This window comes from Lissotriton vulgaris, chromosome 2_1, assembly GCF_964263255.1.
Source record: "Lissotriton vulgaris chromosome 2_1, aLisVul1.2, whole genome shotgun sequence".
Lineage (NCBI taxonomy): Eukaryota > Metazoa > Chordata > Amphibia > Caudata > Salamandridae > Lissotriton > Lissotriton vulgaris.
In genome coordinates, this window is record NC_141687.1 from 1,077,688,521 (window position 1) to 1,077,715,274 (window position 26,754).

The following is a 26,754-nucleotide window of genomic DNA, read 5'->3' on the forward strand; positions in this document are numbered from 1 at the left end:
CCCGCACCCTTTGCTACTGTGCATCAACATGATTTGTCCTGTGAGCCTCTACAGGTCAGAGAGGGCTGTGGCCGCTGAGTGCCCACATCTTTGGCACTTTTTGCAACATTGTGATTTGTTCCGTGGGCTGCCACAGCCGAGAGAGAGCTGTAGCCGCTGAGTGCCCACACCCTTTGCCACTTTGCATCATCGTGATTTGTACCATGGGCCACCACAGCAAAGAGAGAGCTGTAGCCGCTGAGTGACCGCACCCTTTGCCTCGTTGCATCATTGTAATTTGTCCCGTGGGCCACCGCAGCTAAGAGAGAGCTTTGGCCGCTGAGCGCCTGCACCATTGGCAACTTTGCATCCTTGGGATTTGTCCTATGGGCCGCTGCAGCTAAGAGAGAGCTGCTGCCGCTGTGAGTCCACCATGGAGCTGCATGATGAGAGTCATCGCCGCCACCACCAGCCTGGGCCGCCGCAGCCGTGTGCTGCTGTCACTGAGCGCCCGCCTGTTTCCGAGTACCCGAATCATTGTGGCTGCACGCTGCGGACTTCAGCCGCCAAGACTTGTGGTCGCCGGGAATCCGCCTGCCACCGTCTCCGCTGCTTCGAGAAGCTGCGTGCTGTATCCCCTTTCAACAACAGATATCTGGTGTGCCACGGGTCGCGTAGGCCCCGGCCTTGAACTCAATCAGTGATATGCCTTGGTGAATACGTTGTTGTCTCTGAGTCCCTACGGCTTGACGGGAATTGTAGTTGTTGAAACGCTTTGAGAGTTTTGAGTTAAACTGTTAGATAAAGATATTATTTTTCTATACCTACCTGAGTTGTGTCCTTTTGTGGTGTCATTACTGCCTTATTGTACGTAATCATAAACGCTTCACACACTACCTCTGAGATAGGCCTAGCGGCTCATGCTACATTACCACAGGGTTGAGCAGGGGTTGTCAAAGGGTGTGGGCCACTTGCCCTGACTTAGGAAGAAGGGTCCCTATTTGGATCGTGGCGCCAGCCATTGCCAACTAGAGACCCCCATTTTTAACACCCACCTAATAATAACATCCTGCGTTTGTTATCGCTTTGGACATAAGTCATTTTGGTTCCATAATTCTTGAACTGGTGTGGCTTCTCAATTGGTTATCTTTCCCATTACACTCTGAGGGAGTGTGTTGCCACTCAAAAAATCAAGCTCTATAGACCTTAGGACAGATATCACTCATTGTTGCAGTAAATAGCTTCCGGGTCCTGGGATTTACTTGGATGCTTGCTTCCGTTCATATCCTTTCACTGTAGAATAGTCATCACTAGCTTTGCTAGTTTGTGTTCAGTGCTGTTATTTAATGCATGACACGGTTCCTACAGCACTCAATGCGTGGGGGGCAGGTTTGGCAACAAATGCGTGCTATATTACATATACTACCTAAATCACTGGCAAATAAATCGCAATTTTGGTTTCAGACAACTCAATTTGCAGAGCTTTACCTTGCCAAAAAAATGGGAGTTAAAGTAAAAGATGACGTGTGCCCTAAGGTATATGGACGGTAGAACAATGTCCCTAATGAAAGTAAAAACAGAAATCACACTCATCATGATGGGGGCAGAAAGCCGCCTTGTTGTGGTGCAACGTTTGTGCGGTACAGTGTTTGCACTGCAGTTCACTTACTCACCTGGCAAGAGAAGCCCAGAGGAAAGATCCAGTAAATTATATGAGATACTGGAAAGATCTATTCTCTCTTCGTGCATTTGACAGTTTCATTTTCTGATAGCAATGATAGTAATATAAGGCTTTATAACAAAGAAAAGTTGTGCCCCTAATGCATAAATCTGATCATGAACTTCACTCACCGGAGAGCGCCTTCCTCTCAGTGTAGGTCTTACGCTAAGATGTTGAAGTGCGGCCTGAAGTGCAGTTCATTACTTGCCCTCAACCACAAAGCAGCTACCAGTGGGATTGACTGAGGCGTATTATCCTAAAGGACTGAATGGAGTCCACAAATGTTCCTCCACTTTACGAGCATTTCAAGCCTCTTTGATTTTGTAGGTCAATGTACAGACCTCCTTTACTATTCACAAATCAGTCCCAGTTGACATGGGAAGGCATCACCCTTAGTCCTTTTTTATGTCTTTGACTGATGATTGAGGCATACGTTAATAGTGCTATGCGGCATAACAAGAATGTGAAACAACTAGAGCAATTGTCCAGTTTCCACTAGCGTAGAAAGTGTGTTCACTACTTCACTAGAATGCAATTGAAGGAGATGAACTGAATGTATGACCAATGGGAGTGGATGATTGAAAAATTGATACTTGTATACCGCACTACTCACCCGCAAGGGTCTCAAGGCGCTTGTACGAATACCGCTGTGGAGCCCATCCTGGCTTTCCCTGTGAGGCGTCCACTCCTGGGCACCCCCAAGGTGGAGGCCAGGCCTCCTTAGCGTTGTGGGGGCCATTGTGGAGATTAAGCAAGCTATTGCCCAGAGTTGCAGAGGGGGACTCCATGATTGGAATAGGCACCGAGGCGAGAATTATCAGGTCCGTGGAATTTTGACCCCAAGACCCGCCGAGGCGGGGAATTGAACCCTGGTCCCGGGCTAGACCTCTGCATCTTTAGTCAATAAAATTATGTTGGTGGTCAACACTCTTTTTTCTGTCTGCTAGATGTGGTGGTATTTCTTTGCTATGATGGCATTCATGGTGTTCTGCTGGGCTCAATACCGTCTCTTGCTCTCGATGGAGTTTGCGTCCCACAGTGTTAACTCTTTAAAAGTAAATGCTGAATGTATTACTTGCGTGCATGATCATTTGACAGTAGTCATTAGAAATATGTGTATCTTTTGTTTCAACTTTATTAAAGAATTGTACACATATTTGGGCATTAGTAAATAAATACCAAGTAATTTTTAAAAAAATCTTTGAGTGTACATGTGGCCGAATCAGTTTTTATAGCACATCCCTTTGCCAATAGTCAGGCAGTTCTCTGGAATCGGGGGTTCTTGCGTTCAATTCAGTTTTATTGGTCACAAACTGTAGTGCCTCAGTAAGTACATTTTTTTTCAACACCGGGTTGGTATTTGGGTACTAAGCAAAACTGTCAACTTGAGAAGCACATGGAAGTGTCCATACACAAACCTTGGATGGGCCGAAACAACTCACACACCACCATCATATAAAAAAGAAATCAGGGTTTTAAACTCTTTATTTAAAAAACAAAAAGTACATTTTTTTGCCACGATTTTGAGCCACTATCTTTATACAGCTCTAACACAGCTGGGTCAAACACTCCAAAAAATTCATCCCAGAAAAAGCACTCCTTTTTCTTAGTCGGCCCTCCCCACCAACAGAAATAATTACAAAATGAAAACAAGTACCGTGAATGCTCAGTCAGTTACAATTTTTATACAAAACGATTATTTTGTTACAGCACGGACCGTCAAAAATACATGGGGCGGGCTAACCGTCACCACTCGGGCACAAGCAACGTGAGGATGAGGAGGAGAGGAAGCAAGCGGTTTCCCTCGGCGGCAGGAGGCCGAGGTCGTTTTGGCATGGTACAGTGTGCCCATTTCATCTTGGGCCCGGAGACAGAGCCCGCCGCTACCATACCAGTGAGTAGCCAGTGTGGGGGCTCAAGGGGCCAGACATTTATATCCAATCTGAATATCAGAGTCCGTTTTCTGTGGGTAACCCACATCTCCCACCAACAAAGTAAAATATGGTTATAATTCAGTCTTAAATTCTTCTTTTCAGCCAGAGAGGAAATTCCCCAATATTCCCATATGACTGGAGCATGTGCCAGGGCTTAAAGCAATCTGGAGCCCTGAGATGGAGTTTGTGGCGTCTGCAGATGCGCCCAAGGACACCTTCCAACAGTTCGAAATCTTCGTAGAATTGCCACCAGGCTGGATCTGGGTATGCCACCCAATGACGGAAGATAACGCCCAGTGTGGCACCAGAGCTCTTGATCTCACTCCAAGATGAGCAAGGCCTTCTTTTGTATTCCAAGTCAGACTTTGGAACTTCAAGTCCCTCTGTATTAAGAGACCTAGAACTATCAAACATTCCTCAAATGTATCAAGAGAACATCATCTTCCAGCGACCTTTTAGAATTGGGAAATCACAGATTATAAAAAGAACAATCACATTAGATCACCACGGTTGCATAGCTGCACCTCAGAAATAACCTATACCAAAATGACGTAGCAAGAATTGAAAGATTATTTGGGGTGTGAGTTTTTTCTTTCCAAAGTCACATAAGTCCTATTTGTGCCAAACCAAGACTGTTCACATGATCTTCTATGGTGGCCCACAGTGCTTAATTTGAGTCCGTGGTTTCCATTGCTTGGCACTGCCACTTCATGCTCAACACCGGCACGAATGGCAGTCCACCACATGGTGGCGCTGTTGGACTAATTTTGAGATGAGCACAACAACAGTGTTAATAATTCCAAATACATTAAAAATGAATAATACCTGTCACCCATGCCACTCTTGTAGCTATGTGTGGCCTGAAATAGTCTGAATTGTCACACTTGTAAGAGTGTGGTGGTTAGTAGTTGTGTTGGCACTGTTATTTGCAGCACTGGCAGTGTCAAAGGGTGGTGCAAACTGCAGTGGCCTCCTGAGAAGGGCACTGGTACTATAACTTTTTACAAATTAAGCGCTGCCTGGTCCATACACATCGCAAACCTTGGCATCAGCCGAACACATACACTAGCTTGTAATACATAGGTGGTATTACAAGTTGCAAGAGTCCCAGGTCTGATCTCAGACCAGTTGCCCTGGAGTTTTGGGGTATTTGTTTCATCATCCTTATTCAAAGACATCAGGGTTGTAGGGAAAACACAATTCGCACAGCTGGTGAAAGAGTAAGAGGTTGACGCAGAGCCACAAATTCTACCCGTGGCACCCCAACTTTGTACATTTGAAGAACAAGGTACCTGGGTCAGTTAGAAATAGTACTTTCCTCCTCACTAATGAAAGGCGTGGGGCAGATGGGGTTTCTAAAATGGGGAATTGATTAGACAGAGGTCTGCACCTCATACTGTCTGGACTTAAACACATCTGGGGTGTTCTACCTCATAGTCCACAGTGCCTCCAATGCTTCCTACCAGAGGACTTCATGACAGCGTGTGCTCAGAAACCGTACACTGAAATAACCTACAACAGCCCCTTGCCTTTGCTACCCCGCGACATTTTAGGCCAGGAGCGCTCTTAAGGAAAGTGAAGGAGGTGAAAGATTGCGTGCGCCTGATCCCACATAAGGAAGTGCTGACCCCTGTGATGGTGCTACTCGGCTTCTACAGAGGCTGCACTGCCCCTGTGACAGTAGCAGGCCTTGGCTATGATGTGTGTAATGTGCTACGCTCGCAGTGCAGGAGGTTTCAGCGCATGCACAAGCAGCACTACCACTACAGGAGATATGAGCTTGTGCACAGAGGGTGCTGCCCCTGGGATTGAAGGAGCTGAGCTTCTAAAGACAGTGCTACCCAGCAGGAACCTACGGCGATCAGGGCTCCTACACAGGCACAGACAGTTTCTACAACGTCCCCTGGTGGGAAAGACAGTCCGGCTCTTCACCCGGCTTCAACGGTTGAGCCTCTTCCAGCACTGGTCTGTTATCAACTGCTGGACGTGATCCTACCTTACCTATCAGTCTGCGCTACTCGCTCATACCCTCATGGCAGCTATCACTGCCTGGCAGTGGCTTGGCTCTACCTCCAAGCTGCACCCAGTGCTTGATTTGTAAAATAATAAGTGCCAGGGCCCCGGCCACTACAATGAGCACCACCCCTGGCCCAGGTCACCGCTGCCAATGACGGTACCAAAGCAACTCTCTCGCCTGCAAGTGGGACAGTTCTGATTATTTGAGAACCCCATAACTAAAGGAATGGCTGGGGAGGTAGGTATTAGTAAGTTTTTTAAATATGTATTGTATTCTTGAACAACCGCTGTTCTACTCATCCTTAAATTAGATGAGCAACACCACCATGTGGCAGACTGTCATACCTGTGCTGCTGACAAATGCCGAGCAAACAAAACCAATGAAGTGCTGGTGCGAGCACCGGAAACCACTGGCTCAAATTAAGCACTGGCTGCACCCCTCTACTGCTGTAAGCAACCGTGCTGTGAAAGAAAGTCTCTGGAGCCAGACCATCTGAAGACCAAGTGTATCGTATCTTCCCAGTGACTGATGCTCCCAATCCTACCTGCTTTATTACAGGCCTATCCCCCTTACGAGCTCCATCGCCCCATGTAATTTATATGCTTGTCCTGAGGAATGGAACCAGAGTCCTAAGCCTTGTTATTGTGCCATTCTGCACCTATTCACTAAATCCTTCTGTTAACTGCCATTCGGTGTCTGATCCCTGCAAAGTGTCTTTCAATGTTGATCTCAGAGGGTAACCCAGTCTCAAACCTCGATTAAGTGCTTGATCATATGATGGAGTTTTTTTGTGATTTCATCTCAATTACATTTTTGAGAACCCCCTTTGGGTGTTGGAGCCTGTGATGATAATAATTCTGTGTTCTCACCTCTTAACTAAACCTTCCATGAGCCACCATTGGGTACCAGAGTATGAGATTGTGTTGTTCTGAAGCCTCATCTTGAAGAACGATCCTTCTGTGAGCTACCATTGGGTGGCCTAGCACCTTCTGATTGCACGCACTGTACCCTCATCTCAATGATTAATAAGCTGCAGGCCACGACTTGGTACATGCTAATGGCATGGTGGCCTTGGCACCCATGTTTCCAGTAAACTCATCCCCAAGGAACCATCAGTTGTCGAAGTACCTTTGATGTCAGCCCCATGATTAGCTCAAGCATCTTAAAAGGACTCACAATGGCACCTTCCTTTATAGGGTCAGAAAGTAGCCTGCACCACCAGGCAGGGTGTAACATTGTTCCTTCCTCCCAATAATACAACATTGGTGCTCCTCTGCTGAACTGGAAGTCTTACAGCGGGTGCAGGTGGTTGTGAAAATGGTAGGTTGGGCCCCGGTGCCATGCTTTCAGAGGATCCTACAGTCAACAGGAGGAATTCTGGAGATTAATAGCCAAGCCCCTGGCTTCAAAAAGGCCTGTGGGGCCTGGCACTGAGTCAGTGACATTGAAGGCCAAAAGCCTAATTCATGAAAGCCTCTGCCACAGACCTACAGACCCTTCTGATGTATTTGCCTGATCATCTGTCTTCTGCAGTTGAAAGCTTGGAAATTCATTTGTGGGTAATAGCCTAGATGGTGATGGAGGTAAATGAGTAGTTTCGGGAAGTTGTCCAGTGCACCATCTTGACTCTATCTACTCTTTGTGTTCACCCTTACGTTGTTCTTGGAAACCATGGATTGACCCTAGGAGGTAATGAGGATTGCAGTTACTACTGTTGGTTCATGTTCAGAGAAACTGAAGTCTTCAAAATGAAAAGCAGGAGGCAACAGTACCCAGGGACCTGAAGTACTAGAGGTTAAAGGGCCCATGGCCAGAGGCACTCCTATGTCAAGGACACTGGAGGGAGTGGCCTTATGGTGTGGTCATAAATAGCCACCAGAGGGCGCAACGCTGCAACAAACACATGCCAACATTGTACAAAAGGAAAGTGGGACATTTTGAAAAAAAGAATTGGGGAGATGCAGTTTCCTCTTTGACTTGTAATCAAGCAGAGGCAATTTCAGGTGGAAATATACATTAAAGCCATTTTTGGCTTAAGAAATCACGAGTCTCGGGCCTGGATCGGATTTTGACCAGGGGGGACATCTTTGAACTTGAGTTGGTGAAGGGCAGCGGTATCCAATGACTAAACTAGCATGGTGGCTGCAGCAGGTGAGTACCACTCGAAGCACAGTGGGGCCTGCGAAAGGGGTTAATGTGTACTAATACCTACTGACCCAAAGCATTCGGTGGATAATAGGGGCAAAGGGCACCACGTCCAATTGACGTAAATGAGGTCAAGGGTTAAATGCGTCAAAGGTCAGCAGACGAACAGGCAGTTCCACTGGGAGGGAGAGTTAAACATTTGATGCACTGCGTCCAAAGCGAGGGGCGCGAATGCCTTACCGTTGCTCAGGGGTGTGTTTCTGTGGCAAGCTCTTTCATCGCTCACCGACCTAAAAGCTCCCGAAAACCTCAACAGGACCGTACAAAAATACCATTCGAGTCTACGGTGGCGGAGCAGGGTCAAATTCTATTGGGTTCCTTCGCAAAGAAGTCATTTCCCATGACCCAGGTATTTCCTCTTATGCACGAGGAATGCCCCTGAAAGCTCTCACTGCATTAACAGATGTCAGGGAGGGTTTAATGCCCCTTCCCGCTGGGCCTCAGCTGGGATTCTGCTGTTTCTTCTATTAACATTCATTCGGTCACTATCGCACCTGGAGTGAGGGGCGCCCGAGTGCATGACTCCGCATGGACCTAGTCTGATTTACTTTAAGGATGAGGGCGCCAAGCACCCAGAATGACCATGAGGAAGAATACTATCAAAGAAGCTCTGGAAAGGGCAGTAAATTCAGCCTTAAAAAGTTCATCCCTCGAGCACAATGCTGACTAAACTGCTTCATACTTTCTGCGCCTTTACAAACTTCTAGCAAGAGGTGAAAGAACCAGTGCGTAGGCCCTACAGAATAGCGCCGATAGGTTATTTTACGAGCTGTGACCCTAAATATAAAAAAATACAAAAGACATGTGAGCTGCGCCCTCTACTTCTGAAGTGTACTAGAGCCAAAACAAAGGCCCAGCCCTGAGCCCCTTCAGGTCCCTGCACAGATCTGAAAGGATAAGTGCGCTTCTACACAGGTGGGCAAAGTGGCTTATCTCAGCCCACATGCCCCCTCAAAGGTTAGGGTGAGGAAACTCGTGGAGAGAAGGCGCTGGAACTAGAATCACACAATCTGGCCAAATAAGAAAGCCAGGATTGGAATTTCGGTATTACAGTTCTATACCTTAGGGCAAGGTGTCTGAAGTTGTTTTACGAGCATAAATCAATCCTGTATCTTTAGGAGAACTACTTCCTGTATAAACAATTCCCTGACACTGTGTAGTAGTGGCACCTGGTCTTCCAGCAGAGACATCATACCTCTTCCAAGATGGCGGCTACCTCACCGTACTAATACATGGGCTTTCACTATAGTATGTGAGGGCGGAGGAGTGAGAGCGTGTACACGCATAGGTGCATGAATGCTTTCGGAGAGGCGATTAAAAGCCTTGTACTTTCAGTTACAAAATGTACCACTGTAAAGAGAGAGATTATCTCAGACTCCAGCTGCTTTTGGGTAGACTCCCTACGGAAATATATTGGCCATAAAAGAAGTTCATGTTTGTGACTACTGTGGTCTGTTGTTCAGAATGTACCATCATGCTCATTGAAATCCATTTCAGTTCTCTCTTTTTCTGAACTAAAGCTGATGGGAAAAGCGAATGCGACCATGAAATTAAGGGTTTTCTCAACTTGTGATTTCTCTTTCCGGAGGCACGGCCTAATGCTCTCAGGGAGAGCCGCAGAGGAGCATGGTCTCCTACTCACACACGATCAAGTTAACAGAGTGCAAAGATGCTGCCCAACTCTAGGCCCCCCAGGAGAGAAGGGCAGAACAACCGCTGTGAATGGTGCAAGGGGCAGGGGTTATATCTAAGCGAGATCTAGGTAAACCTAACTCTGCCTTGAGTCCCTTCCACTGGGTTACGCTCCAGGAACAAGTGAGTTGGACATTGACATAGTCATTAAGAGCTATCCCCATTACTCTTCCATAGCCAAAGTCTACATATTCCTGATAGGCCCAGAACTCTTCTAATTCAAACCGTCCTTCGTCAGCAGGACCTCCGTAGCTTTCTGTACAGTTTGCCATGCTCCCCACAGAAGGCTAAAGGCCTGTTTACGAGTTTGGCGGATGGGTGGAATGAAACATGATGGAACTTGTAATATGGCGGACGGGAAAGCTGTCACGCTTGTGATGAAGCAACCCATCCACCAAACTCGTAATCATGCTCTAAGACATCTCTTGCTTACCCTTATGGGAATAGACCCTTCCATGGTGGGCATCTCTTCAGCAAACTTCGGCACTCTTCATGTTCGGCTTTCCCGCCATGTACATCACACAGCAAAACTTTCAAGTGTTATACTTTCCTCAATCTAGATATTGATCCTGCTTGTGAAATCCTAACACATCTGCTTCTGCATTCAGGTAAAACAGTAAACCACCTTGTGAGGGAATGCTGCTTTCTTTCCTCCTATCCTCACAACCTCTGTTTAGACCTTAACCTGAAAAATGTGCCTGAAATCCAAGATAGCATTCTCTTTATGCCTGTGCAAATAAAATATCCCCCAATGGCTATTGGAAAGTCCTAGCGAGCAGTTCTATACACTTCCAGGTATTATTGCCCTAGGGAGTGGGGTCGATTTTAGCTTTCCTGTAACGTTGGAAAGTTGTAATACTAACAAGTGGTCAAAAGCTACACTGTTTAGCTTTTAAAGTTAGCCATGTTGAACATCCATTGCCACCAGCCTGTTTACGGTTAAGCATAAGATATGGTGTTACGCTTCGGTCTTATGTGACGCTCTGCATTGCACTTTAGTACCTAGGAGAGGTTCGCTTATTTACTGTTCAGCACTCAGCTCTGGTCATCTTTTATTTTGTTTTCTGCTCTCTAATGATATTGAGTGCTTTACCCTACAACCTTTGGATGTATCTTAGTGTATTTCTGGTAAATTTGCTGCTGGTCTTCAGCATGGACTGTGGTAATATGCGTCTACTCACAACTCCACCGTGGTGCTTCGTTTCTGAGCCTCGTGATGTGGTTCTGTGATTTTAAACCACAGCAGGTCTCTTTCTTGCCGGTTTACACTCTAGCTTAAACCTTTACGCACCACAATGCGACCCAATGCTTTAGCCAAAGAGTTCCAGGAACTAAGAGTGCCGGTGTATCTTTAGTCTTTGGCACTCTTTGGGAGATCTGGTCTTTGGCCACCGCACTGGGAATATTTTTATCATTCTGATGCCAGTGATTGGTTGCTGGCTTCCCTCTGGCCTGGCTTTGCGAAAGTCGAAATTTCTTGATTTTTTATGTCGTTTCCCACACCTCTTCTGTTTCTTTCAAAACACTCTCTATTCTTGGCCAGCTGAATGTAACACTGCTTCTTTATAGAGCACCACTTTGAAAAACTCTCCTTTCAACACTTTTGAAATTGGGGAACTTTGTCATCAATGGAAAATGATGCGGTGAGCTTGGAATGTTTGAAATTTCTCTTAATCAACATGTTAAGTAAAATGTCAGCCTTTTGTTGTCCTTTAGCGTCCCAGACAACGCAAGACTCTTTTGGTTCATATCAACAATTACACCTTGTCATTAACACACTTAAAAATGGCTGAACACGTAGATTTCAAGGCTTTGTATCAAAAGCCTTCTCTGTAGCTGGCAGGGCCCAGCTGAGTGGACTGGGCTTTACAGTGCAAAAAGACTGAAGAAAGAACAAGTACATAAACATACCCCTTATCTGCCACTTAGAATTGCAGAGCATTCCCTTCCATGAACAGAACAGGCACATACACCAAAAGTTCATCAGATAAGTCTGATCACTGAAATATAAATTTGAGAGAGCTTCAAATGGCGTCGCCTCTCCCACGTCGTTGAACATCATGCATGTTACCTTTCCTTACACGATGGCTGGATTCTGTACATAGGTCTGGTAGCGAGAACGGTAGGGCCGGGTTGGCGCCAGAAGCAGGGTGATAGAATGTGCCAGTCCAATCCGCCCCTCCACCCGTCCCTCAAAAATAAACATAGACAAAAAATAGACAGTAAACATACCAAGCAATTCCAGTGTTTAGGGGTGCTCTGGAGATAGGAGGAGGCATAGAGAGACACGTTGTTGACTGGGCGCCGTAGCTTTGTAGGAAGTGGAATGCAAGTTCACTGTCGCCAACCACCAGCCATTTTCAGCAAATGTAACACTGACACCACCGGCCCAGGAATGGGATCACGTGTAAGGAACTCAAATGGACTCAAAACACAAAAATCAACATAAAACAGTTAAGACAGAAGCTGCCAGCCCTCCCCTGAGTCCCTCCATGGCCAAAAGGCTGCTGTCGAGTCTATATCTGAACCTCGAACAGGGGATGGTGTGCGCGTTGCATTCGTGCATGCATGTACTGTGCCATGGGCTTGTGCGCACGCTTCGCTCCTAGAGCCTCATGCGCCACTACACATACCACTCCTTTTTGGAAATAAACGATCCGTCATTTTGGGACACCATGTTGTCGACCATGTCTATCTGCTCAGGATCGTATTGAAAGCTGAGTGTCCGATCATCGGTGTACTCCTGCGTGTCCCCCTCGTCCATGGTCAAATATGGGCGCTTGGACTCGTCGTCATACTTTGGCCCTAGCTTCCGACCTCCTTCGTCTTCCTCTTCGTAGCTGGAGGTCAGTTGTCCCAGCTTCTTCTCGTCATCTGAGTCCTCGGGGTATTGAAGGCTCTGGGACATGGGTGGGTGCTGCGGAACTCCAGCTTTGCTGTAGCCATTGCCGTAGATGTGTTTTTTAGTGTTGTAGTCTCCCTTGAAGGTATGATGCCGGCGCCTCAGCACCACAAAGAGGACAACAGCCACCACCAGCACCAGCACGACTCCTCCCACAATGCCCCCAATGATAGCCATGGGAATAGCCGGAACTGTTGTCGTGTCCTGCTGTCCTGTAGGAGTCGGGATGAAGGGAAATTCTGGGTAGGAAAAGACAGATGGAAGGGGGACACAGGTCAGTCCTGAGCTACGTTCTCCATCACTTGATTCATCATTCTTATTTTTGTCATAGACATAATTTTGTTTTGGGAAAATGAGGGATAGGAACAAGGAAGGGTAAAGCAAGGGAGGGAAGGAACGTGCACCCCCCACCTCCCACAGCGTCCTCAGTCCCACTAATGCAGGTCCATTCATTGCAATATATTAGAGAAAAAAAAGGAGTGCTGTTTCATTTTTGCATGCAGCTGTGTTCTATTTCAAAGCGACCAAGTAAGCAAGACACTGGTATGCAAGATGCTCATTCAATTAGCATAGCGAGAAAAAGACCCTAGAACCAATAGGGTAGCAGAGACAAAACCTTCAAGAATTGAGCAGACAGAAAACAAAGACACATGGAACAGACAGCTAAAGGACTCAAGCTTCCCAGCGTACAGACAAGCAAACAGAAATCACACAACTTAACACTGGATAAAGTGATAACTGATCTGCACCTGAAACCAATGGTGCAAATGCCAGCCAACCACCAGAGAAGATGTGATTGGAATGCCGGTGCAGGCGCATTGATATGCCTGCTGCACAGATACAAGGCATAATATGTACAGTCATGGACTTAATTTCTGAACCAGGCATAACAATAATCGAGCATTGTATAGATCCATGCATGTTTATTTCCCCCTAGGATTATTTGAGTGTTGATTTTGTTCATGTCGGTGGATCTTTGTTCTAGCTGAGTACCAGAGTTTGTGAATTTATTTACAAGGAGCAGTGGTAGAAGGGGAGTGACGTGCTTGAGTGTGAACTGAATGAATGGGTTTGTGCAGATGACTATACCTCTGTGCCAGTAGTTGTGCTAGTGTAGGGACTGCATCCTTTGTCTGCAAATAGTTGGATATGGGCTTGTCAAGGCACAGGCCTTCAGATGCACCAAGATGGCTTCTCTCTCCGTGTGGACAATTTCTGGTGTCAATGAGGCCACGCAACATTTGAATGAAGGTGAAGTGGGACTAGTTTCTAGAATTTTGGTCCTGCCCAATGAGGTGCAAAAAAATGCAAACACTATATTAATCCCCCGCCCCTTAGGTAAAATTCGATTTCCTGAGAACAGTCAACAGCTATCGTGAAGACAAATAGAGCTTGTGAAGCGAGCCCACCCCAAAATAGCTTATCCTTTTTGAACCCTCCAGAGACTACCAAAAAAAGTGTTGTCTCTCTTCCCCGATTCCACTAGCATTCTGAGCAAATCTTCAGAAGGCTCAGAACAAGTTCTCTCTCTGTACAAGTGGGAGACAATCTCCCCACCTGCTCATGCATCTGTGGCCTGGACCAACTCAGGGTGTGCAAAGATTGTCTTTTAACCAGAAAAGTTTTGTGAAGCTGACGATTTTGTCCCTCTGTGACTTTTGCAAAGGTTTACCACTTTGATGTTGCCCAAGACCGCACAAAGCATTGCTTTGAAGTGACAGATAATTATAATAGCATATCCTGATATCATTAACTCTAATCAAACCCGCCCAAGCTGGTTGATTTATGCAGAATTTATGTGTACATGTTAACCTTTGGCAGACATTTTTTATGCAAATGGCATTGCACAGGTAAATAACACAAGCTTTTATCTGTAAAGCATAGCATCCGCAGAAACATTTTGTTAGTGTTAAGTAAGGACAGCACATGCTCTGTATGAACTGTAGTAAAAGTCACAACTTTCATGCAGCAAAGCGAAGTGCTCTGTAAACTTTGATACTGCAAAGTTATTCTGAAACTTTGCAAAGCTGGCAAACTCAACAGATCCCTAGGCTAACATCAGGCCCTCGGTCCGCCTTTCCTCAATGAAAAGGAAACAGCAAATATCTATCACGACACCTATGTATTGATCAAGTGTTGTGAGCACATCAGGGACTTTCACAAGAGCTGTGGGGATGTTGGTCTACTTTGAAGGCGCGGCCCTTGCAGGTAAGAGAGGTGGGGCGGGGTGGGCGGGATTTGACATACGAAAACAACATTTTTATAATTTTTTCCCTCGTTGTCGCATGTTGAATCCCCACCACCCCGCCCCACCACTCTTACCTGCAAGGGCCGCACCTGCTACTCTGCTACACTATGAAGTGGGTTCACCAATAACCTTACCAGCTTCCGGGCTATATACCAACCTCACACTCGTGCATGCTTCACTCTGCATCACCGCAGCCAAGTCCATGCAACAAGACAATTTAACACAGGAAGCAATAACCTGCCAAGGAATACTCACTTTTCATGCTACATGTGTACTCCACTCTAAAAACACAGTCTACCACCTGCCCCTTTCATCGGCTGGAACAACCTTAAGCTAAACCCTAAAAGCATGGCATGCCGTGACCGCTGTCTAATAACTCTACATGTTTGCAATCTCCCAATCCCTTCTTGAAATCCAACTCATACAATCTCTCATCACCACCCAAGCTGGTCCTCCCCAGCCTCATACCGAAGTTTAATTCTCAGCCTTCTATTTTTTCTTGATACCCTCTCCCCATCACAGTGCTCCCCGCCACCAACCACTCTGCTCTAGCCACCTGTAACACTGCTGTACACCAACAACTGACCCTACCACCGCCCACACTCTGCGCCAAGTAATGGTGTGCGTCGCTCCACATAGCACCATGCTTTGTTGAGGACTACCCCATCCAGTCCTGGTAATAACAGTAACACCAAACATCACCAACCCCTTCTGCGTCCTATCCCTTCCCGACCCTACACTACCAGTCGCATTACAAGTTATCAATTACCAACCCCTGCTTAACCTTGACCCTTTCCAACCTCAGGCAACATTCATCCATGCACTTCACCCCAGACGCCTTCCTGGCTTTGCACAATCGTACACATTTCCTACCCTGAAATAAAGGCTACCAGCACCAACCTCCCACAGTGCTGCACCATCTATCATAAATCAGCCTGCTTTGATCACCGGCATTAGGCCAACACCGTCAACTACCTCTAGGAATGTACCCCATCTAGACTGCCAGCCACCAACCAGCCCCTGTTGGGTTGTTTACCAGGTATGATGGCTCAGTATGCTGGACATTTGCCCCATATTGAAGAGGTCCAAAGGTCACATGTCTGAGTCCTGTCAAGGCCAACTCAAACTTTCAAACGTCGAAAGTATACATAAATGGGGTACACATAAATTGTGTGATAGTAACACTTGTCATTTGCAGTGATTTGAAATTGCAGTATGAGGCGCTGTATAAAAAAAAAACTAATGATTAGAATTACCATCCACAGCATAAGTTCCATTGAACATTCTTCTGCCTCAACCTATAACAGTGGTTTCTGGCCTCAGTGCTTCCTTTCTCTGCATTGGCCCTCAACCTGCCCTTCCCTGTAGATGCCACTACGCCCCTTTTCTGGCTCACTGGTTGCCTTCATCACATCAGCCCTGGCATGCACTGGCATATTCGTCTCTTCACCTCTACCATACCCCTGTCGGACATCCACAGCGCTCAAGATTCCCAGCTCCATGTGTGAGTCGATCATACATTGCAATTCATCACTTTGCCTTCTGGAACTTCTAGTCCCTCTAGTCTAGATCTTTCGTTCTGGATGAGCGGCTCGGGCACTTTCGGGGCAGGACAGGCCTTTCTTCCACCGGGCATTTCCCAGGTGGGCTGGGGCCATTGGAGAACAGTTTTGAAAAGCCCCGGGGCGCTCCTGATGCCCCTGTCGCTTTCCCCGGCTACTGGAGTTTACTTGCAGCAGACACAGGGAGGCTTTCCTTTCAGAGAGAGGAGTGAGAGAGAGTGGACGAAAGGCAGGAGAGAGAGGAGAGGACTGGAGCGGACTGGTTTGAGCATTTATTCCGGGCTGCTTTTGGCTCGTTGCCCTGGACTCCTGCGTTTTATGGACAGCTTTCCTTTTACAAAATAATTTTATGGAATAGAACAAAAGGCCTGACCTGCAAAATTGCACCAAATACTGTGTTTTCTCTGTCCCCGGAGCAATTCTTTTTAAACATGAGCTACCCCTGGGATCAGGGAGAGGCCCCGCAAAGGGTTCAAACCCTGGTGCCATGCGTGTAAGCCGCCCATACCTAGTCTATACCGGGGTAATAAGGGCCACACGTTATTTCACGGTAGTGCATTTAGATGGGCTGGTAGCGGATGATACAACACCGAAGCATTTGCCGCGCCGAGCTCGTACGCTCTGTTTCTGTGGTTTATGGCAACGTGCAGCCATTTATCCTAATTATGATGCGACTTCTAAGAAACAGCTCGTTAAAGGTGCGGGTAGGCAGCGTGTCTCCTGGAAGTCAGAGAGGTGAAATACTATGTTAGATGAGACGGGTGAGGTGGGGCGGGAAGGGGGAGACACGCTCCTCTATTCCTTCCCACCTCAATGAAGATGGCACGCAGCTCTCGGTCCCTTGTCAAGCCTGCACCAATTATCGTCTGCCCGCCATTCCGCGGGCCGCAGAGGGTCAGGCCGGGGAGGGCGAGGGTGGAGACGGGGCCGCTGGCGCTCGGGGTCACTCTGTGACACAATGTATGTAAGCCAGTGCTTTCTTCTCGGGTAGCCAGCCCGTCTGTTGAAAGCACCGGAAGTCCTGAACTAGCTGCCATGAGTGTGCCCTGGTCACGTGACGGGGGAGCCCGCTCCTGCTGCACTGAAAGTTGATTATTTGTGCAGCCGTGGTGCCAGAGGAGCAGGTTCTGTGGTTTCTGCCTGGGTTAAGCTTAGCCAGAAGGCCTCAACCATAAATAACAAAAAAACAACACTCAACCAATACCTCAACTGATTCAAGACGTTTGGTACATGCTATTAACCTTTGTAGGGTGCAGAGCTGATATGAAGATGGCTTCTTGGCACTGTGGACAATCTGGTTGCATATTCGCACACCATCTTGAGTTGCCGCGTGGACCAGAGCCTAGACCCTCTTATGCAGAGGTGCTTCGGGTCTGCTCAGACTCTATAACTGTGCTGTATCCTTTATGTGATGCCAATCTTGAGGAGTACGTGCAACTGTCAGAGGGCATATGCTGTCAGTGACCACGTTAGATGTTTAGTAGCAACCTTTTATTCACTGAGCTGATGTGTATGATTGTAGTGAGGGAGGTGTAAGGCTGCTATTTGCTAACCTTTGACACTTTTGAAGACAGATTTACCAATTCCACAGCTTTCCACTCAACACCACCAACTGGGCACAAAACCGACCTGGCAGCAGCCAAGACACCACCAGGAGCCATGAGAGTGACAACGCGCCGCTACTCAACTGCTACAAACATAACCACAAAACGTATACCAGAATGTACTGGTTATGTTGTGTGTATTTGTAAAGGGCACTTTCACCCACACTATGACCCACAAGGGTATCCTTGTGGGTGAGTCAACAATTCCACACCTCAACACACACAACAAAAGAACGCTCTAGAAGTAATCAACCCAGAATCAAGAACCATACATGTGGCAGTGTGGTGTTCTTTAACAATTTCAAACATAATCACAACAGCTTTTACCTAAACGCACTCCGATTCAACATGTCCACACTGTTACTTTCACACAAACCAACTGAATACCCAGTGCAAAATGGATGGCAACAGGTCAGAATACCCATTGCAAAATGGATGGCAACAGGTCAGAATACCCATTGCAAAATGGATGGCAACAGTTTGCTTTCGCAACAGTACTAAAAGTAACACAAACATCTCAAATGTCACAACATCTAATGTCCCCCACGCTACCCATTCTACAACACCCACTGAAACCGGTACAGTTAAATTTGCATCATCACTCTAGTACACAACCAGCACAACAATTACGCCAACACAAAACACAAGAAGCAACTCTACCCCACAGTTGCCAATTTATACTGCAACTCACTCTTGAATACTCCACTACCCTACAGACATTCTGCTCAGCTTAACCTATTACTCTAAGACTTGGCAGTTGCCACCCGTAGGATCATAAGGGCAACAAGAAGCCTTTCTTTTGGAAGTGTACAACTGGATGAGCTAACATTGGCTCTAATTAAATTCTGACAAAACTGAGCTAAATGATAGTCTGGAAAAATCAAAACCTCTGCCGACCTTCACTTGGACCAAAGGAGTTTGCTTCCTGGGCACCTCTGGGCAGTTGAATGAAAAGCATGGGAGTCAAAATTGATACTGGACGTTGTCCACATTTTCCTCGAAAAATCGTAGCCCTCTTTTTATACTTCTTCACTTAGAGAGTAGGGGAATGGCCACATCAGCATTCACTGTTTCCTGCCTTGACTTAGGCAAATCTGTACTTATTTCTTAAAACATCACATATACCTTGCTTATGGCTGTTCAAAATCAAGCAACATGGTTGGCTGTAAGAGCCTCCCAGTTTGCCAAGCAATCCTGCATTAAAAACCCCTTGGTGGCGCCCTATATGTGCGTGCATAACTTTTCATGTCTTATGCATTGTACATAAACCCATCTACGGACAGCACCTGAGTTTCTAACTAACAGTTTAATGAAATACTGTCCTTGAAGATCTTTTCGCTTTGCCATTCAGGCACTGTTTCAAATTCTGAAATTTCACACAATCTGGTTGAGTGTCTCCTTCAATGTGGAATCAACTACCAGCCATCTCAAAATCAATAGGTCACTTGTTCTTCAGGAAAACCCAGACAACATGGCTGGCTGTTTGCACAACATCTGGCTTAATCCTGTTTGTGCTGCTTCTCTAAACCTTTTCAATTCTAGCGCCAAGAGATCCTCTGGGAGAAAGTGTGCCTTATGCAAATCCAGATCCCAGGTAAGCCTTCTAACTCGTCTCTCATTCACTTTGATACGTATTTTCATATTTCACTATACTGAATCACCACTAATACTTTATAGGTTCCGGAGAAGCGTGCTACCTGCCGAAAAAAAAGTGCTTTAACACGCCATTAGGGGTAGCAAGTGCTATATAATTGCAAACCTTTTTCCCTCTTCTATCCCTCCACTATCCTTCTCAATCCAAATAAATGAATAATATATCCACCACTCAAATTACTTTCATATTTCACTATACCAATTCACCACTAATCCTTTATGGGTTCCAGAGTGGCGTGCTACTCGCCAAAAAAGCGCTCCAACACGCCATCAGGTGTAGCAAGCGCTATATGAATATAAACCTTTTTCCCTCTTCTATCACTCCACTATCCTTCTCAAGCCACATAAATGACTAACATATCCACCACTCAAATTACTTTCATGTTTCACTATACTAATTCAGCACTAATCCTTTATTGGTTCCAGAGTAGCGTGCTACTCGCCCAAAAATCACTTTGCCGCCTCGTCAGGGGTAATATAAATGCAATTACAATTCAATACGACTATACACATGTCCTAAAAATGAACACTAATATTGGCGCCCAAAAACATAAACAGTCACAGACCACCAGATCCAACGATGCACTGTAATCCACTTTATGTGTACAAGGAAGCCCGTAACTATACAGAAAATAACAGTTTGGACAGACAATAGCATAGCAGAAGTGTGCTTCATGTACACTTGTGAAGCAACCTCGGCTAAGGAGCTGGAGAAAGGCTACTGTGAATCTCTTCAGCCCCCTCAGGCTCAGAGAACCCTTGGACTGCTACAGCTGGAAGACCACAGCGGGCAACTGAACCCCTTCAGATAAGAGAGATCCAGAGTGTTGGAGCCTCAAATATTTGTACACTACACCTTGTCGCTAAATACATGCTTTCTTAGGAAGATGTAGTGTTGACAGCACCTCCTGATATGGAATAGACCACTCCTCACCCTGCAGTGCTGAGTGCAGCAGCTTATTACATGTGCAGAAGGTCGGCATCGCGTTGATTGCTAGACATGGAGGCAAGCGCTTAAGTGCACAAGGGCTGTAAGTGGGATGTATGTCGTTACAACGCAATGTTTTACATCGCAGTACTTTACGATGCATGTTTTACAACGCAAGTCGTTACCACGACTTGCGTTGTTGGGGGCTGGATAGTGAATAGTTTAATTTACTATTCCAACTCCAGTCCCCGTGGATAGTAGGGAAGGAGTTGGATAGTAAATTAAACTATTTACTATCCTGGAGTGCCCCCCAGCGCAATTCGTTGTTACAACTTGCGTTGTAAAAGTTGCATCTTAAGGGAACTGCGGTGTAACATCCGCGTTGTAAAGGATGTTCCCCCTGTAAGTGCTATCTGAATGTAGCAATACGATATCTTGGTCGACCAGCAGTCATGCCCACCTGATACTTCAAAATGCGTAACCCATTATTAGAAACACTTCTTTACCAAACCATGTGATCCTGGGCAAATAAGCAACTCTGTACTGCATTTCCATTTAGGGTTAAGAACATACAGGGCACTTTGAAATGATCGCAACATCAGTGTGACCGCACATTTACCTATCCCTTACCGCCTCTTCGTTGCCCTGAACCACGTGTCCATGCATCACCACAAACTCGAACCAGCCTAAATCTAACTGGCAAACAGAAAGAGAAAACGAGAAGTTGGTGCAACCCGGGGGCCCAGTACTAGGAGTGCTCGGGCAGCTCGAAGGCAGATGTCTTGGGCACCACTGACTGGAAGACAGATCCTGCTTATCAAGTTACCTACGCTGCCCACAATACCTGCACTTCTAAACAAAACACAAAGGAGACACCCTTTTCCAGGACAAAGATTACCAGCAGATGCATATAACAAAGAGATACTGACCACTGGTGCCAAGAATGAGGCAAGAAAATACATGTGTGCACACGCACAGCTAAAGCTGACAGAGTGTCACTGCGACAGGAAGATAGCCAACCTATCCACACCCGAGACAGGCATCTCACTGATTTGTTTTCTTCCTCCCTCCGGCTTCTCGATCTGTCTCAGCTTGTCCTGGGTTTCATGCCACCCTGGTTCACATCCCACTGCCTCTCCCAGCTCTCTACATGTCATCAGCAAGAGACTAAACTCCAGCCTCTTCCTCCCCCTCCCCCCTTAAAGCCTCCAGCCATGTTTAGCTGTGCCACGGCCTGGCCCAGATTATCTTTGGTTTGGACGAGTTCACAATGGACCTTGTGTTAGGCAAGTGTGGGCTGGTGCCTGCATCCTGTCTTGGGTGTGATGCATCCTAAGTGTGCAGTATCCAGTGTCCTCCATCTCCTCACCTGCGCATTCCCAGCCCTCATCCACCCTTGAACCTCACTGGGGCAGGGGCGGGCTTGTGGTTCCCCATATGTGGGCACAATAGGGCCAGGAGTCTGCTTAAATGATGTGGAACCCAACACAACCTTCTGATTGTGGAACATCAATGGGCCATGAAGCCCTTTGGCTGTCGCACACCACTGGCACACCGTGCTTGGCTTCAGTATACATTACTACATTAATGTTCATACATTTCTGCTTTATTTTTTGTTTTACAAGAAGAAAAATGTTCATTCTCTCGTCGGCGCCATGTGTCTACCATTGACAAACTTCACTTAGAATTGCTTTCGTTACGAAAGTTTGATTTTCCCGTTGAACGCGAGTAGTATTTCTTCTAGCTTCAGCTTGTGCTTTCTATGCAATAAAGGGTAAGATTTAATTGTGCTTGCACTTATATTTCTATGTTCTCCCTTGCTCATAGGTCTACAACGGCTATTAAATTACTAGTAAGTTGTTGTTGTAGTCGGTCTGTAGTAAGATCTGAAGATTGTGCACCAGGCGGATTCATTTGAACAATCCTTTTGGCTGGTTCATGGGTAGTTACACGTCAATAGCACGTGACTGGCACTATCCCAACCCAGCAGGCATTTGATGCTCACTGGAATGTTATGAAGTGCTCGTGTTTACCTGTGGACCATCACAGTTCTGACTAGGTGTTCTCTGTGCCTTCTAATAGTGTTGCGGTATTACATCAAATAAACACAGAACCAAAGAGGGACTAATTAAAATTGCCCCTCAATAGCCTGGAGGTTACAGGGGAACTAGGATGTGGCCTAATGGCTAGAGCGGTGGATATCGAAGCTGGGGACTAGGTTCGAGTCTCGGCAGGGACGCTCAACATCCTGTGATTCTGGGCAAATCACTTAATGTCCCCGTGCCTAAAAAAAATGAGTGTGTTCTCATGTAGAGCGCTCTGATAAGTTTGTGTAACATAAAAAGAAAAAAAGTACAAGAACAAGGTTTTCCAGAATCATCCTGAACATGGCTCATTCTCTGTTTCGACTGGAGAACTGTGCCGTTCCGAACAATGGAAGGACACTGAAAGCTGCCAGCCTTGTACCTGCTTCCTGTAGGTGGAAAGGCCGTTCTGCTAGTGACAGTCCACTCTTTTGACTGCCTTTTGATCTTGTACATTAAGGTCGAAGATGGAATGAAGGTACAACGAAATATTAGGCAAAGACAACGTACTGGTATGGTACCCCTTTTGTACTTTTGGATGTAAACCCCATGTTCTCATGACAACAAATCATAACACTCTGATGGGGAGCACCATCTTGATCACCACCTGCTGCAACCAAAGGTCACTGGGCCACTTCCAGAAAGAATAATTCAAGGGGTGTACGGATAAGGAAGGAGGCCAACAGGTCTGGCAAAGCATGGATGTTTGAGACCCAAATAAGGAACATCGTTGACATTTAAATCAAGAAAACATTAGTGTCTTGACAGCCCTGGGCTGCTCTCATTTATCATTGTAGATAGAGTCCTTCCTACATGGAGTATCTATCCTGAACTTTTACGTGCTTATAGAGGAAATGGATATATGTAAATGATATTAAGGGATAGGAAACAGAGAGGGGGAGTGAGAGAGAGAGGGGGAGGGAGACAGAGAGAGAAAGAGAAAGAGGGAGGGAGAGTGTAAGAGAGAGAGAAAGGGAGAGATAAATATAGAGAGAGAAAGGGAGAGATAAATAGAGAGAGAGAAAGGGAGAGATAAATAGAGAGAGAGAGAGAGAGAGAGAGAGAGAGAGAGAGAGAATTAGTGAGGCAGAGAGAGTGAAATAGTGAGGCAGAGACAGAAAGAAGGAAAAAGAAAGAAAGAAAGAAAGAAAGAAAGAAAGAAAGAAAGAAAGAAAGAAAGAAAGAAAGAAAGAAAGAAAGAAAGAAAGAAGGAAAAGTAAGAAAGAAAGAAAGACAAAGATCACAGGAGAGTGACATAGAGAAAATACAAGAGAGGAGTTTAAAGGGTATAGAGAGAGAAAGAGTGTGAGAGAATCAAGTCAAGAGAATTAAAAAAGCTCCAGGTAGATTGCTGAACTAAAGGTGTGAGAAAGAAAAGGAGAGCGTGTGACAGCAACCGAGGGAAAATAGTGAGAAGTACAAAAGAAAATAAGAACTAGAGTGCAAGGGAGTGTTTGAAAGACCACGAGACAGTGCAAAAGAGTTCGCGCAAATAAGTACTAGACATTAGAATAGTCAGAGACAGGGTATAAGAAAAATGTCAGTGTGAGGGAAGGGGATTGAAGGCAAGAGGGAGAGAATATTAACAGAGAACATGCAAAGGAGGGTAAAATAGAAAAAGTAGTAGTGGATACAGTGCATAACTTATGCACTATGGAGAGAGCAGGACTGCCCCCCCACCAGTCTGTCCACTCGTAACATCACATGTTTGATGAATTTCTGGACTCAGATGCATCGCCGTTTGCGTCTACCTAAACCGCCTGCCTCCAATCTGACCTCGGGAAGTACTTCCTGTCTCACCATCACTATCTAGCTTTCTCCAGCTATGTCTCTTATGCAGCAGAAAGCTAGATAGTGAAGGTGGGAGAGTACGCGAGGAAGTGAGATAACTTATCATACTGAAAAATGAAAGGTGTCATGAAAAGACTGATATATAGTATTTTTGAGTGTATGAACAAGAGAGAGTAAGCATGCGAGATAAAGCAAGAAGAGGGGGCCCAAGAGAAAAGAAGATAAGAATGAAGGAGTGCACAAAAGTACATGAGTGAGCGAGAGTGCAGGAAATAACTGGGGAGAGCTTAAGGAAAGAAAATAAGAAAGGAAGAATGTAGGGTATTGAAGGGGGTCGGAGCAAGAGCAGGCGAGAGCGCGAGACTAGGAAGAAGCAAGAGCGGAGAGGGAACTGGGATAGGGAGGAACTAGGACAGGGAAGAAGGGAGAGAAGAAAGAGGGACAATGAGCGCGCAAGGGTAGTCGAGAGGAGATTAACACAGAGTGAAGGAGAGAAAGGGATAGGGGTTCTAGATGGCAGAGAGAAATACACTCTACTCTAGGATGACCAACTGGCATAGGTGCAAATTCAGGACGGTGATTGTAAAAATTCAGGACAAAGGGTCAAAATTCAGGACAAAACTTCGGGACAAAAGGTCAAAATTCAGGACAAAACTTCGGGACAAAAGGTACGTTTTACAGATATGTCAGAGGTGGTCGCGCAATAGTATATATGTAAGTAAATAGACAACCATCCAAGTACAAGTCAAAATAGGTTTATATTAGGTTGAGACAATCGTGCACTTCACTGTCTTTCAGTATGGCTGCAGCTTGCTGCCTTAGACAATTCAAAATTCGGATCTCGCTCCAGCAGGTACATTAATCACCAGACAATGGTGAACCACACCTGAATATAAGTGAAGCCGCTTTTATTGTTGATTGAAAACTACTGGATATATAAGGAACTTTGCAGTGACAGCCCCCAGTAACAAAACCGCTCCCCCCCCCCCCCCCCCTTCCAGCCTCCCAGGGAAACACCTGATGCCCGGTCCGGCCAGTCCTGCCTTGCTATCACCCTTCAATGGTGCCCCTCATCTTCACTTAGACCGTCTCTCATGTGTATTTAATTTATTTTATAGTGTTACTCATCCGAATTATGTAGGGCAGGTTGTCGGAGTGCGTTACATCACACATATTATATAGAGACAATGACTCATATTAACGTGAAAGTCAATGTATAGGAAATGCTACTTAAAATAATGGGTGCTACAAGGTGTAATCATTCTTTTATCTATTATTCAGTCTTTCACCATTCAATCTGTCCTTTCATCTATGTGCCCATTTATATCCAAACATATTCAACCTTTTGCAAACCTATCCACCATATATCCTTCCATCCATCATTACACTCATCCATCCATCCCTCCACCCACCCTTTCAGTCATCCATCCATTATTCATCCATCCACTCTTTCACCCATCCATCTATTCACTCATCCATCCAGCCATTTACCCTTTCACCTATCCAGCCATTCATTCATTCACTTACTCATCCATCCACCCAGTCACTTATCCTTCCACCCATTCACCCTTTCAGTCATTCATCATCCCTTTCTCTCGCCACCCCCTTTCACTTATCCATCCATCATCCACCCATCCATCTACTCATCCATTCATTCCATCCATTGATCCTATTACTCATCCATCCTTTCACTCATCCATCCATCCGTTCTCTCATCCATCCACCCTTTCACTTCGTCACTCATCTATTCATCCTTTTGTCCATCTACCCCTTTCACTCATCCATCCATACTTTCACCATTTCACTTATCAATTCAATCCATCCATCCTTTCACTCATCTATCCACCCATTCACTCGCCCATCATCTAAGCTTTCACTCATCCATCCATCCTTTCATACACACATCCACCCTTTTACCCATCCATCTACCCTTCCACCCATACATCCATTTACCTTTTCCCTCATCCATACTTCCACTCATCCATCCATCCTTTCTTTTATCTATCTATTCACCCTTTCATTCATCCATTCATACTTTCAGTCATCCATCCAGCCATTCACACATTCCTTCACTTATTTACTCACCCACCTTTTCACATTATGAGCTGAGCCTTTGTCTACAGAGTTGCAGACAGAAGAGGCACATCAAGAACTTCACATTGCTGTAGTTCCTAAAGCAAGGGGTGGGGGAAAGTTCACTATGCCCCTGCACATAGGCAGTCTGAAAACGTAGAAGTCATGAGTCACACATGATGCACAGTGCCAGGATGTGTTTCCAGGGCTTGAAGTGGTGTAAAAAAACTGGGGGTCTCTTCAAAGGGGGTGTTCGATGTAATTAAGGGCATAGCTTAAAACACCTAGGCTAAAAATCAGCGCTAGCGTAGTGTTCCGCCCGACTAGTATTATGTTGTTTCTGTCATTGCATCCAGATATAT

At 45.9% G+C, this 26,754-nt stretch overlaps 1 protein-coding gene across 3 annotated transcripts in view; it reads right to left on the reverse strand.

Moving 5' to 3' along the window:
• The window catches only part of NECTIN1 (nectin cell adhesion molecule 1), a 445,468-nt gene that overhangs the window by 277,610 nt on the left and 141,104 nt on the right, over positions 1 to 26,754 (reverse strand). The window contains exon 6 of one of the 3 annotated variants that reach the window (XM_086956778.1): positions 3,167 to 12,688. The exons of the other annotated variants lie outside the window; for them this stretch is intronic. Within the exon in view, the coding sequence (XP_086812904.1) occupies positions 12,171 to 12,688 (518 nt within the window). The 3' untranslated portion in view covers positions 3,167 to 12,170. Of the gene's footprint in view, positions 1 to 3,166; positions 12,689 to 26,754 lie in introns of those variants that run through there. 3 annotated transcript variants of the gene reach the window in all.